Consider the following 15,033-nt stretch of genomic DNA (forward strand, 5'->3'; position numbering starts at 1 on the left):
TAAATCTTGAAAGCCACATGAATAGAAAAAAAATTGCAAAAAAACTGTATTTTAAAAATAGGGATTCAACTATGTCACATCATTTAATATCCTATTTTTAAAAAGAATCTAAAGAAACATGGCAAAGTATTAACCTCTGTTATGGGTAGAAGAATTTTTGTTATAATCTATATTCTTTTCAACAAGCTTGAAATATTTCTTAATTAAATCTTAAAATACGTTAATAAGGGATATGTTCATACATATAAACATGTACACATGAGATATATTGGCAATGCAAAATAAACTGGAATTTACCTTCAGAGAAAAAAACAACTATGTAAGATTGGGATATGAGAGGAAAGGTAAATTTTTCTTGTTATGCAATTTTTATTGTGTGCACATATTATTTTTCATGAATATTTTACCAACCAGTTTTTTTAAATAAAATATTTAAAACACTAAAATTTAGTCATAGCTTCTGGCTATAACAGAGAAGCTTTGGCATATCAACACTCTCACTAGGACAACTAGAAAGCCTAATAAAATAAATTAAATATCAATCTGAAAGTACTAAGACAATTAAGAAATGAAGGGCTAACATCCTAAAGGGAAAGAAACCATAAAGAAGGAACCCAACTTTCTAATCAAGACATCTGCCATTTGTATCTTGGCCTAATGCAAAAGGCTGAGAATTTGGGCATATAGATGCAGCCCAGAGGTAAATAATACAATAGAGGCTTTGGCAATCTTGCACAACTGGAGTGATAAAAAATAAAGTTTGTAGCTGCCAATGCAGGCAGGAATTGGGACCTAAAAGGCAAGAAAAATAAGAAAACAATTCTGGGTTTCAAAAAAATAGATCTCCTAGAATTATTTTCTAGAAGAATTACTTAAACAATTTTAATAGATTCTGAGGTGAAGTCGGGATTTGTTGTTTGTTTGTTTGGTAATGGTGTGCTTGGAACCAGTGGCCTCACACAATTCTAAGCCAGTGCCCTTCCATTGAGCTACATCCCCAGCAAAAGAAGTCAGGTGAAAATGAGAATATACTGTGTGAATATAAAGCTCAGAAACAGGGATAAGTACTTGATGGTATTTATAAATCAAGGTTTAGATCTGGAGGAGGCATAAAAGAAACTTGGAGGTAGAATATTGATGTATTTTTTGATATAGATGCTGGTTACAAGAGTGTATATTTTGTACAAATCCACACTTTAAACTTAAAATTTATGTACTTTGTTCACATGCTTTAATAAAATTTACATTAAAATTTGATCAGTTTTGAAACAGGCTAGATAGAAGGAAGATAAGCCATTTTCTTTCACATACTGTAATGAAGAGACTAATGTAATACTGAGAATGATTTAAAGTACAATTGAAAGTCAGAGGTATTTTTGAGGAAAAAATGACTACAATGACAGCCAACAGTGCCATCTCAGCTTGAGGAAGTTCTTTCAGTAAGTTTCACAGAGAGGACACAGTTCCTTGTGCCTAGACCTCCTCAGAATTCAACCATCAATCCATAAAGGTCAAAATGTCCACTCTAAATCTATTAATAGACACTTTACCAAATCCAAGCACTTTATCATTTTATTATTAAAAGTTATGCCTGATGCACAGTATTTTATTATATATATTGAATATAACACATAGATTATTTGTTCCATGGTATAGATAAAGGTCTACTTCTCAAAGTCACAACTTTTAGGGATAATTCTATTTATTTGAATGGATGGTCAGAAATTTTTCAATCTAAAATTCCTAGATGGCACATAAAAGTTAAATTACTTAAAAACTATGTATTATTCTTATTTCAACTAATACTCTTAGAATTCAATAACAGACTTTTTATCATTTTCCTCTTAATGAATACATCTGCTTAGCACTTCCTTGCTTCTAGATTGATGGCACAAAACAGTAACATGGACATTTGGAGAGAATTCAGAATAGTAGCAATTAAAGGGCTGAAAATTAACTTTCTTTAAGGGAAAGCTGAAGACACCACCTAACCTAATACAGGAAAGAGAAGGTTTCAGGAATAAAAATATATTCTCAGATGCTAATAAGGAAGAAATTGATCACCTGTTCTACCTTTTGGAAAGTGAACTTGGTCTAAGAATTGTTGTTCAGAGACTGTTTTCATTTTTAAAAAGCAGTTTAAACATTGACATTTAAGAGTTAGACAATGATATACTAAATTAATTTCACTCTATATCTGTGCTTCTACTTTTCCTGAAGTAATACAAGTTTTAGATATGATGTCATATAATGATAAATTATTCATCTACACTTTAAATAAAGCCTCTGGAATATCTGCAGCATAATTAGCTCTCATGCCCTTATAAAAAAATAAGGCAGTGATGGAATATACATTTTTTATGCAGAGAATAACAAAAAAACCTTAATAATTGCTGAGTGATAAAAATATACTGTCAGATGGAGGACACTGTGGTAAACAAACAAACTGTCCTGGATGAAAGAAAAAGCACATTACAAACTAAACGGCAGAAAAGCCTATCATAATATTAATTTATTGATAAAGACTTTCCAAGAAAATTTCCTTTTATTCCATAAGCCAAATGGAGTTTCCAAAATCAGGATGAAAATAAGAGTTAGGAAACTGAGGGATATTTGAAAGCAAGCAAATTTAACAAGAAATATGATAATATGACATTATTCAAATCTATTCAGTTTTTTAGTTTTAGATATTAAGAAGGGAGAGTGCGATTGTAAGGGATAACTAAAAAATTTTTAACTGAGTGTCCTACGTTAGCATGAGTTGGGTGGTGAGATTTGAGATAAGAAAGGACACTTGAATGGAGACAGCAGGAAACTTGGAAGGACACAGAACCTAACGTTTTGTTGCACACTGAAATTCATCACATTTGGGCCTGGGCTGTGGCTCAGTGGTAGAGGGCTCGCCTAGCACATGCAAGGCACTGGGTTCGATACTCAGCACCACATAAAAATAAATAAATAAAATAAAGGTATTGTGTCCAACTACAACTAAAAAATAAATATTTTTTAAAAATTCATCACATCTTTTGTGACTATAAAAATGGGGTGGGGTTGGGAGGAGTAAGCCAAAACTCTAGAAAAAGATTTTTCAAATTATCTTGTAAACTAAGTAGGAACTCTAACACATGGAATGTTATAGAGATTTAAGCATTCAAAAAAACATTATTTCCATAAGGCTCAGGGTACAGTTCAATAGAAATGTATAGCTCAGTAGAACAGCACTTGCTGAGCATGCATGAGATCAGATCCTCTGTTTGATCCCACAATTGCAAACAAAAAATTTTTTACAAAGTTATGATATAAAATTTGCTGGCTTATCTCACTAACAATTATTTATTCAGAGACAGAATAAGTTCTTCCCATGAATATTACTGTCCACATTATGATGTAAATATTATATTATTTACTGTCACTAAGATCAGATTTTAATAAAATGTGTTTATATTTATTTTGGTACCTGGGATTGAACCCAGGGGTTCTTGACTCCTGAGCCACATTCCAGGTCTTTTTATGGTGGTTTATTTATTGTTTGTTTGTTTTGTTACAGGGTCTCACTAAGTTTCTTAGGGCCTTGCTAAGTTGCTGAGGCTGGCTTTGAATATAAGATTTCATTGAGCTTATGTTTCAGCCTCCCGAGTCTCTAGAACTATAGGTGTGCCTGGCTAAGGAAAATTACTAAGTATATCACAGCAAAATCAGCTATGGTAGATTGACATTCTAAAGACCAAACATTCCACAAAACTGTACTGACACTAATTTACTTACTGAACTACTAATGTATATGAGACCTAAGTATGCTTTTAAAAAAATTATCAAATTTGATTAATTTACTAAAAAAAAAACCTGATAGCCCTGCCTTAAAAAAATAATTTACTGTTTAGTATAGCATTTGAGACAGAAGAAATAATGAAAAATAGCACAGTTAGGAGTTAGAATATCTGGGTTCAAGTTCCAGTTCTACATCTTACTAGCAGTGACCAAGGACTGGGAGGACTCAGTTTTATCACCCATGTGGTAAAGAAAATCTCGTTTCATTCAATTAGCTGGTTTCTCTGAATGGTTTCTGTAAAATGCAAATCTGACCATGCCTTAAAATACATTATTTTAAGAACAAAGTACAACCCTTCATCTGCCCACCAGGACAAGTCTGGCCCCCACTTAATGTTCTCTTTTGCTCTTCCTACATTCCTTCAAATGCCAAACATAAGTTTAGTGAATTCTTCTCCAATCTTTGAACATTTTGTTGTGTTTTCCCATAGTCTTGTGTCCCACAAACAAGTCTATGTTCCAAAGAGGCAAAAGTATATTCCTTTTCTTTACTTTTGCCAGGTGCAGTGGTGCATACCTGTGATCCCAGCAACTCAGGAGGCTAAGGCAGGATGATCTCAAGTTTGAGGTCAGCCTTGGCAATTTAGCCAGGCCTTAAGCAACTTAGAGAGACCTGTCTCAAAAGAAAAAATAAAAAGGGCTGGGGATGCAGCTCAGTGGTAAAGTACCCACTTTAAAAATTCCCAGTGCTCGACCTCCAAAAAAATCCACACAAAAACTTGACTTCTCTTTATGCATCTTCACATAGGATATGTTCCAAAAAACTAGGAACTACAGAAATGCTTCCCTTAAAAAAAGTTTTCTCTATCAAAATACATATAATTTCTAATAATTGATAAATTAAAATTAGTAAAAAACTAAAATTACAGACCACAAATCTTACTCATGTTGCATTTTTGGTTCAATTTCCTTCTTTCTCTCACTAATTTTTAATGTAGTTGGAATACACCAAATGTTAACTTAATAACTTGTATTTTATGATTTTGTTAAAAACATACTAAGACATATTATACCTGAAAACAGAATGTTTAGTAGTTATTTTACAGCCTATATAGTACATACATTACTGTTATTCAATTATATGGTTCAATTATATGTATGACGATTAGTGAGGTTAAGTTTTATAACTTATTCTATTATAAATTTTTGAGCAAAGGCCTTAAAATGGATGTTTAATAAAGCTGTAGAATTAAAATTGCTTTAACTATTTTAAAATAGGATAAACCCACCTTTCTGATAATCATGTTATAACCTGGATTAATTTGATCCAATCATGGTATAAATCATATAATGGTGAAATCATTCTTTATAATAAATGCTTAATCTAATCTCAAATTAAAGATGATTAATAAAGTCCATCTTTATATAATTATACAATAGAATGATGGACTAATTGTACTTACGAATGTTCCCTAGTAAGACTTTTTTTTTTTTAAGAGAGAGAGAGAATTTTTTACTATTTATTTTTTTAGTTTTTGGCGGACACAACATCTTTGTTTGTATGTGGTGCTGAGGATGGAACCCAGGCTGCACGCATGCCAGATGAGTGTGCTACCACTTGAGCCACATCCTCAGCCCGTAAGATTCTTTTTGTTCATTTATTTTGTGGTGCTAAGGATTAAACCCAGAGCCCTGGAGGCAGGCACTCTACCACTGAATTATACCCCTACCCCCAAAAGATACTAATATTCTTGAGTATTTAAAAAAATCATTTTTTTTAAAAAAATGTTTTATTCCCATGATAAAAAACTAAGAAAGAACGGTTTAGAAAATCTAAATTTTATATATATTTTTTTTTCTTTTTTTTTTCCTTTTTTTTTTTTTTTTTGGCAGTATTAGGGATTGAACCCAGGGGTAGTCTACCACTGAGCTAGTCCTTTATTACTATTATTTTAAATTTTGAGACAGGGTCTTAATAGGTTGCCAAGGCTGGCCTTGAACTTGACATCCTTCTGCTTTAGCCTCCCTAGTCACTGAAATTATAGACTTGGGCCACCAAGCCTGGCTTTTAATAACAATTCTTAAACATAAAGATGTTACAAAATTTGTAGAACTTACTAGTTGGTGATTACTAACACACATACAAATATACACACATGTGTAGATATATTTATTTATTTGTAGTTGTTGTTTGTTTTTGAGACAGTGTCATGCTATGTTGCCCAGGTTGGCCCTCAACTCCTGGGCTTAAGCGATCCTCTTGCCTCAACTTCCTAAGTAGATGGGGCTACAAGTGCACACCACAACATCCAGCAAGAACTATATATTTTTAAAGTTTGCAATTAAAATAGTATGAGAAGCTTCAGCAACAGCAAGGTGCTAAGTAACTGAGACCTTGTCTCTAAATAAAATACAAAATAGGGCTTGGGATGTGGCTCATTGGTTGAGTTCCCCTGAGTTCAATCCCCAATACCTCCCTCTGACCAAAAAAAAAAAAAAAAAAATAGTATGAGAAGGAGTGGGAGTACAGCTCAGTGACAGAACACTTGCCTAGCACACATGAGGCCCTGGGTTTGATCCCAACGACAACAGCAACAACAACAAATCGTTATACTATTCACAACATCACAATAAAACTTTTAAAATTTCCTTATTTCAAAATTTGTGGAGATGGGAGGTGGGTAGTAGATTTGATTATTTTCTTCCTCTCTCATTCTATAATATATTTATTAATCTTGTGGCAAAATGAGGGAGAGAAATCATCTCCTGAAAGCCAGCCAGGTGGAATGCCCAAAGAACTCCTAAGTGATTAGACTACAGAGCTAGAAACAATTAAAATCACTGGGCCACACAAGGTTTTACATTTAAAAAAGGAATTTTGGAACAGATGGGGTCCATAAGAGATCACCAAGAGAAAAAAGTGACAATTCAAGAATCACTGCATAGATAATCCTTAGAAAACACTGTGTGGCTCAGAGTACAGCTGAAGGCTCACATGTGGCCTTTGAGATTAAAAAGACAGGGAGAAGAGCTCATTCAGGCCAACATGAGAAAGAATTCCCCTTGGTTTTGGGGTCTTGAGTCATTAAAATAGCTTAGTAAAAATTTTAAATATGCACTAAATTCTATAAACCCCATTATTTCTAGCTAAATCCTTCTGCCTCAGTCTCTTGAGGTAGCTTACAGCATGTTCACCATCCCCAGCAAGTTTACTGAGTTTATACAGTAATTTTCAAATAAAAGATATCAGACGTTCTTGCTTCTATTAGTTAGATACATCTCTTTCTTAATTCCATTTTCCCCCTAAAAATTGTCTCTAAGAGACCTTTTGATATTTTTATCATTTCATGCTTTTTTTTCTTTTAATTATTTTCCTTATCTTATTTTGGGATCTACAGTGTGTACTTTTGGAATATAAAAATGTTTTTCTTTCCTTTTTTAAGGTACTTTCACATTTACACAAACCTTTTATGCTTTTCCTAGTCATTTAGCTCCACCTGCTGGTCATGCCTTAGCATACTATTAGAGTCCACAGGACCCAATTTGAGGTTCTTTTCTATTTGTTAGAACAAATATTTCAAGACTTTTATTCTTTTTAGTGATATAATATGTAAGATATAATAAAGAAATTTTACTTATTTTAAAAAATAAGATACAATAGCATATGAAATTACCATATGTATCTACTGGATCCTTCTATAAATCTAAGATAGATAATCTTAGTGTTCTTATTTATTTTTCCTGCATCTTAAAACATTTGCTACTTCATTTCTTAGAAATTATTTCAATATTTGGACTGGGGCTGTAGCTCAGTGGTAGAGCACTTGCCTTGCACGTGTGTGACGCACCGGGTTGGATCCTCAGCACCACATAAAAATAAATAAAGATAGTGTGTCTATCTATAACTAAAAATAAAATTTAAAAAAAGAAATTATTTCAATATTCATCAAATGTTCATAACTATGCTAGAAAGGACCAAACAAGGTAATAGCAGAAATACTATTACACTAAAATCTAGTAATGCTGATAAAATTAATCATGTAAGTAAAACCAATTTCGGATGTTAATATTGTAAGACAAATTTTCTTAAATTTAAGAACAGATGAGGGCTGGGGTTGTACGGTACAGCGCTCGCCTAGCATGTGCGAGGCCCTGGGTTTGATCCTCAGCACCACATAACAATAAATAAAATAAAGGTAATGTGTCCAATTACAACTAAAAAATAAATATTTAAAAAAAAAAGAACAGATGAAAGAACAGCAATTTTCTAAGAACAAAAAGAAGTATAGGTGGGCTGGGGATGTAGATATCCAATAAAAGAGTGCTTGCTTAGCATTCATAGAGTCCTGAATTCTATCCCCAGCACTGCAAAAACAAATAAAAAGAAGTACAGTATTCATTCAAGAAGAAAAGATTTCTTTACACAATGGTTTGTGACAAGAACATGTGTTGTTTTTCTGAAAGAATGTGTCACAACCGTATCACTTCATCTTGTTTATTTCTGGGCCCACATTTACTTGACAAAGTCAGAGTAAGGGAATGGGAAAAACAGTATAATGAATTGGACTTAACTTTCTTTTGTTCATACATGAACACACGACCACTGTTACTCCACATCATATACAACTACAAAAATGGGAAGTTATACTCCATGTACATAGGTTATGTCAAAATACATTCTACTATCATGTATAACTAAAAAGGACAAATAAAAAAAATTTTAAAAATAGGCAAGACAACCAGTTGAACAGAATAGAAAACACAGAGACAAATCCACATACCTACTACAGCCATCTGATATTTGACAAAAGTGCCAAAAATATATCTTGGAGAAAATATAGCTTTTTAAACAAATCATGCTAGGAAAACTGGGAAACTATATGTAGAAAAATGAAATTAGATCTCTCTCCCTCACAATGCACAAAACTCAAATCAAAATCTATCAAAGACTTAGTAATTAGATTAGAAATGGCAAATGCTAGAAGACAACAGAGGGTCAACACTCCATCATACAGGTGCTAGTTCTGACTTCCTTAACTGACTTCCCCAAAGCACAAGAAGTAAAACCAAGAATCAATAGATGGGATGCCATCAAACTAAAAAGCTTCTGTACAGCAAAGGATATGATTAAGAGTGTGAAGAGAAAGCCTATAAAATGGGAGAAAATCTTGGTTAGCTACTCTTCCAATAGGAAATTAATATCTAGAATATTCAAAGAACTCAAAAAACTTAACACTAAAAACATAAATAACCCAAACAATAAATGGCAAAAGAATTAAATAGAACATTCTCAAAAGAAACACAAACAGCCGACAAAAATATGGAAAAATGTTCACCATTTTTAGGAATCAGGGAAATGCAAATGAAAACCACACTAAGATTTCGTCTCACTCCAGTCAGCATGGCAATGATTAAGAATATGAACAACAATAAATGCTGATGAGGTTGTGTGAGAAAAAGTACACTTGTACACTGTTGGTAAGACTGCAGACTAGTACAACCATCTGGAGAGCAATATGGAGATTCCTCAAATGAATAGGGATAAAATCACCAAATGACCCAGCTATCCCACTGTTTGGTATTTTCCTAGAAGAGCTAAAATTGGCACACTACAGTGATAGTCACCTCAATGTTTATAACAGCACAATCCACAATAGCTAAATTATGGAATCAACCTGGATACCTGTCAATAGATAAATGAATTATGAAACTATGATACACACACACACACGCACACACAAAATGGAGTTCTGCTCAGCCACTTCATTCAGAAAAGAATAAAATTATAGCACTTGCCAGTAAACAGATAGAAATGGAGAATATCATACTAAGCAAAATAAGCCAAACAGAAAGTCAAAGATTAAATATTTTCTCTTAAATGTGAAAGCTAGATTAAAATAAAGGAAAGGGGGAGGGAGGGACAGGATAATACAAAGAACTAATCAAATATAAATTAATAGAGGAGCGAAAGGAAGTCAAGTAGAGTATAGGAAGGACAATGGGAGAGGGAAAGGAGGTTGGGAAGGAAAAGGAGGGAGATCATGAACTGATATTAATTTCCAGGTGTGTATGAGTTTGTTGGGATGAACCCAACTATTACATATAACTATAAATCTCTAATTTTTTTAAAAAAGTTAGAAAAAGCATTATCAAAGCAATATATGCATATAATTTTAAAAATCAAACAGTTCAAAAGGGCACCATGACAATCAATCAATAAATTCCTGCTTCATTCTTCTCATTTCTCAATTTGCCAAACTGGACACAAAACTTTCCACATGTGTTTATATTTAGTTATTCTGGTAGTTAACAATACTTTTCTCATAAGTTTTCCTTAGTATTTCTTTGCTTGTTGACCTGAGGCACTTTCTGTTGACTCCTGACTATTTCCAGCCTTTCTCCTCTCTCAACAAAGCCATCTCACCATTTTAACCTACTTGTTGGTTATTTTGGTTACTTTAATAATATTAAAACCTGTATTTTATTCTCTTAATCACAGGAAGAATTCTCCACTTGCTGATTTATGAGGATGGTAGCACCACTGTCACTTTGCGTACATTTCTTTTCCCCTCTGCCTCCCAAACTTTTAACTGCCTTTGTATATTGTCAAGGTTGCTAACATTTGCATTCTATTCTGTAATCATTTCTTCCATGCTTTAACTAAAGATCCACTCTGAAAGCTGAAAACCAATATGTACATTAGTATGACTAATATTTAAATACAATTCAGTGAATAGCAAAGTTTTATGCTGTGATTAGATTTTTCTCATTTATTTCTTAAAAGGCTTCACCCATAAGCAAGGTGGAATTCCCTTTGTCCTACTAACAGCAATTGCTCAAAATCATGGCACAACCTAGAGTGCTTCATATTTGAAACATGCTTACTTTTTTTCTAGTTTGAAATATTTCATTTTCCCCTAAAATTTCTGTCACTGCTAAAAAGAGTGGGGAATTAAGAAGTGTATTCTTCCCATGCAACCAACCTGTTGCTAATCTCCCCCTCCTTTTTGCTCAATCCATCTATTACTTAAAATACATTTCATTTAGCTTCAGGCCTACTCAGTTCCTATTCTAATTTAGAGGATCTGCCTTCCATCTGCACCATCAAAGAAAGATAAATTTTCTAAAAGTTTTTAGTTGCGTTTCCCATCCTTATTTTTTTTAATGCATTCTATATTCTTTTTCATCTTGTAAAGTTCATGCTTGTTTTTATGGACATAATAGTTTCTTAACTATTTGAGTATTTTAATACCTTTAGGTTCTCTTCATTGAATTATATATCTTGAAGAGTTAGTTTTTCATTATTTCTTAGGGTTTTCTGCTAATATTGTAGGCCATTAACAAGTGGCGAATTTTTTGCCAGAAAAAAATCTGTAGGCAGGGCTAGTCACTTTGCTCAAGGATGGGTGAGCCAGTAGTTGGGCCATGCAGTAGATGACAAAAAGTTAGCAATGATTCTAACTATGTACAGCAATGTTCAGGCAGAGGTTGAACATCAATGTAGGCGAAATTTAGGATCATCCTGGCAGCCAAGCAGAAGAAGGAAGATAGTATGTATAAAGAATGCTTCCCCGACTAGCCTTTCTAAGGTGGCTGAACTAAAGTAACCCTCAAGTATTCTCACTCTCAGCATTCAATGCGTTTTCTTCATGCAGGAATTGATAATGTATTTCTTGTTCTGCTGTTTATTTTGTTATGGTCTGTATGTACTGCTACAGTGTAGAAAACTCTACGAAGGTAAAGCCTTTGCCTATCCTGTTCACTGCTACGTCTACAATACACATAGTAGTAAATGAATAAATGTTTTCTAAGAGAACGGGATAAACACATATTCCTCAGAATCAATTCCATTAACAAATTTCAACTCTACTATAAAAAAAAAGAAAATTCAAATCAGCATAATAGATGTATATGCTATAATATACTAATGATATTGCAAAGTCCTAATTTTGCTTTATGTTTACTCTTCTATACATCCATATGTATACACATACATACATACACACACACACACACATACAAGTATACAGGCACATTATTGTGAAGGCAATACAACATTTCTTTCTAGATTATGAAGAAAACACTAGTGTATATAAGTTGTCCAAAACAATTCCAAAAAAGTCATTCAATTACATCCCCAAGACTCATAAATGGAAAAATTTCAATGTTATTTAGTCATTAGCAAAATCATTGATAACTGAATGTGAACCTCAGAATGTTCAGTAAACCTGCCAAGCGTGCACCTATAGTCAGTAGTACCAAACAAGATCTGTGACTCGGAAACTGCCCATTGCTGATTCAAGGAAAACATGTTTTCCTGGGATCTAAGAAAATGAAATCTGGTGCCACCAAAGTGGGCTATCTTCTTTGTCACATGGTAGAAATTTCTCAGAATGCAAACCTTCACCTTTTATTGTCATTTTCTATATTCTCCCTAGAGCTTCCTACATGTTTAACAATTTTCACCACCATCTTCATTCCGACAGCTACAAAGTCTTCAAAAACAATCCACATCTCCTGAGATCCAAACCCTCATTTCTAAGGAATTAAATGATGTAATCAAACTAATAACATTAATCCTTGCTCCTCAAATCAGCTCTTTCTTCTATAAACCATAATGGTATCAGCATCTTCTCAATTAAGCAGGCCAAGAGCCAGGAAGTGACTCCCTCTCCTCTTTCTTACTGATCCAACACCTTCCCAATCAACTAGGCAAGCCCAACTGACGTCATCTCCTTAAAATTCCTCATCTATCGCTCTATTTCCCCATCCCCTCTTCTAGACATTCAAACATATCTAAGCATCTGGATTATTATTTAACAAAAGTAAAAGAAAGGAATTTAAAGGAGTTTGCACTAATATACACAAAAAGACAAAGTTCATAAGTAAACTAATCTATCCTATCAACATCAAACTCAGCTAATTTTAAAAAAGGGACTTACTTAAATGGTGTAAACAAAAATGGTAAAGTAGCTTCTTTTTTCTGAGTCATTTTCACCTGGGAACCAAGCACAAAAATATTTTATTACATTATAAATATTAAAAAATTAACTAATTTCATTTGAAATACAAATATCCATTAAAATGGTTCTTCAGAGTTGGTTAACTACTTTGAAATAATTGGAATTTTGTGTTACTATATTGTTTCATGCATATTTTAAAAAATTTGACACTATCTTACTATCTTAATATGCTGAGAATCATATTAATCCTGAAAACATAATATGCTGTAATGTAATTAAAATTTTATTTATTAACTTTTTGAAAACAAAACCTGCCAAAGTTTTAATCTGAATCACTTCATTAGGTTGTAAGGTATCTAACAATGTATGTGAAATGACAAGAAATGTTACATCTTTAATACTACTTCTGTGGGGCAAATTCTAGTCATAAAGATCAACTTGTAGTTGTTACAAGTGTAGCTGGTAATTTATAATTAGGGACACTCCTCAAAGGCAATTCTACACCCTTTGACTCATGGAACCGGCACCTCAGAAATGACACTAGGCAAATACAGAAAATTTAAAGATAATGAGTTGTAGGAAATATTTAAAACATGAACCACCTCACTTAATATGTTCAATTTTTAAATAACAGTATTATGCATTTTTATGTCTTTTTTTTTTTTTTTTTTACCTTGAACTGTTCAAGAATCTGTACTGCATTTGTAAACATGCTTTCTGCTTTGAAGAGATCAGTATTATTAAGATATTCCACAGGAAGGATTCCCTGCAAATAATAAATATAGGCTTAATATTAGTATTAGTAAAACTCAGGCTATTCTTATAAAACAAAACAGACTTAAGAGGGAAGCAAATATAGACAAGATATACAGTCAAATAAATCACTAAAGAAGAATCTTTTATAAAACCATAATCAAAATATGTTGTTATTTTTCTCACAAATTACATGTTATTTTTCTCACAAATTATTGAATTAAAGTCAATATAACCTAACACTAAGTTATTACTGCTATGGTTTAGATCCTAAATGTCTCCTAAAGGCCCATGTTTTAAATGCTTGGTCCCTGATGCTATTGGGAGGTGATAAAAACGTTTAAAGGTGGGGTCTAGTGGAGGGTCTTTGGATTTACTGGGGGTATAATCTCAAAAGAGGATTGTGATACCTCAGTCTTTCCCTTCCTCTCTCTCTTTTTCAAACATTTTGTTGTAGTTGTAGTTGGACACAATACTTTTATTTTATTTTTATGTGGTGCTGAGGATCAAACCCAGCACCAGGCATGTGCTAGACAAGCACTCTAGCTCTGAGCCACAACCCCAGCCCCTCCTTCCTCTTTTTGTTTCCTGGCCACGTGGAAACATTTTGCTCTGCCATGTATTTCTACTATTATACCACCATGGACTGAAACCTCTAAAACTGGAAGTCAAAAAAATACATAAAACAAGAAAGAAAATTAATTAATTAATTAATATAAATTTGAGACAATATAAATGTTTTCTCTTTATCGGCTGACTACCTCAGGTATTTGTTAGAATGAAAAAAAGAAGAGGTGGGGAGGGGGGAGGGGGGAGGATGGGAAAGGCAGCGGAGCACAACAGACACTAGTATGGCAATATGTAAATCAATGGATGTGTAACTGATGTGATTCTGCAATCTGTGTATGGGGTGAAGGTGGGAGTTCATAACCCACTTGAATCAAAGTGTGGAATATGATATGTCAAGAAATTTGTAATGTTTTGAACAACCCACAATAAAAAATTAAAAATAAAAAAAAAAGAAAAAAAGAAGACTAATACAATTACTATACGCTAGGCAGTGAATTAAATGTCTTATACACAAAAATAAATCAATATGGTGGGCCACAGCTTGCATACTTAAAAATAATAAGACATACCAGAGTATACCGTACATTTTAGAAGTAAAGACTGTTTTATACAATTTTATTTCATTTATATACATCCACACACTCATGACTGTCAGGGTCATATTACTCAAGAGTTTTGAGTTATATGACATTATTTTTAAAGTAAATTTGATTTTTTAGAGCTAATAAAAGTAAATGGAATGAGTATTCTTGGTTTCCTTTTGGCTTTTCAACATACATGCACATTAATAACAGCATTATTAAGTAATTAAATTAAAATTACTTAAGTATTACTAAGTAATTTTCCTCAAGGGATATAACATGGTGGTTCTATAATCAGTGGGGAAACTCAAGAATTAGGCAAATAACTTGGGCCAGATCATGTGTAATTCAACTCTTGAGCATCAAGCAACAGAAACTAAAACAGGTATAATGCTACC

General features: G+C 33.0%; 1 protein-coding gene across 7 annotated transcripts in view; it reads right to left on the minus strand.

Annotated features, from left to right (window-relative positions):
* The window catches only part of Pign (phosphatidylinositol glycan anchor biosynthesis class N), a 118,553-nt gene that overhangs the window by 69,482 nt on the left and 34,038 nt on the right, over positions 1-15,033 (minus strand). For all 7 annotated transcript variants that reach the window (XR_006848153.2, XR_006848152.2, XR_009225289.1 and 4 more), the window contains 2 exons: positions 13,405-13,497; positions 12,711-12,766 (listed from right to left, as the gene is read on the minus strand). Coding sequence is in view for 4 of the 7 variants with exons in the window: in XM_046428196.2 (XP_046284152.1) it covers positions 12,711-12,766; positions 13,405-13,497 (149 nt within the window). In the remaining 3 variants the exon portion in view is untranslated. The remainder of the gene's footprint in view (positions 1-12,710; positions 12,767-13,404; positions 13,498-15,033) is intronic.

Source organism: Marmota monax, unplaced genomic scaffold (genome assembly GCF_021218885.2).
Source record: "Marmota monax isolate L192 unplaced genomic scaffold, Marmota_monax_Labrador192_F-V1.1 WCK01_AAM20220418_F8-fsc00201, whole genome shotgun sequence".
Lineage (NCBI taxonomy): Eukaryota > Metazoa > Chordata > Mammalia > Rodentia > Sciuridae > Marmota > Marmota monax.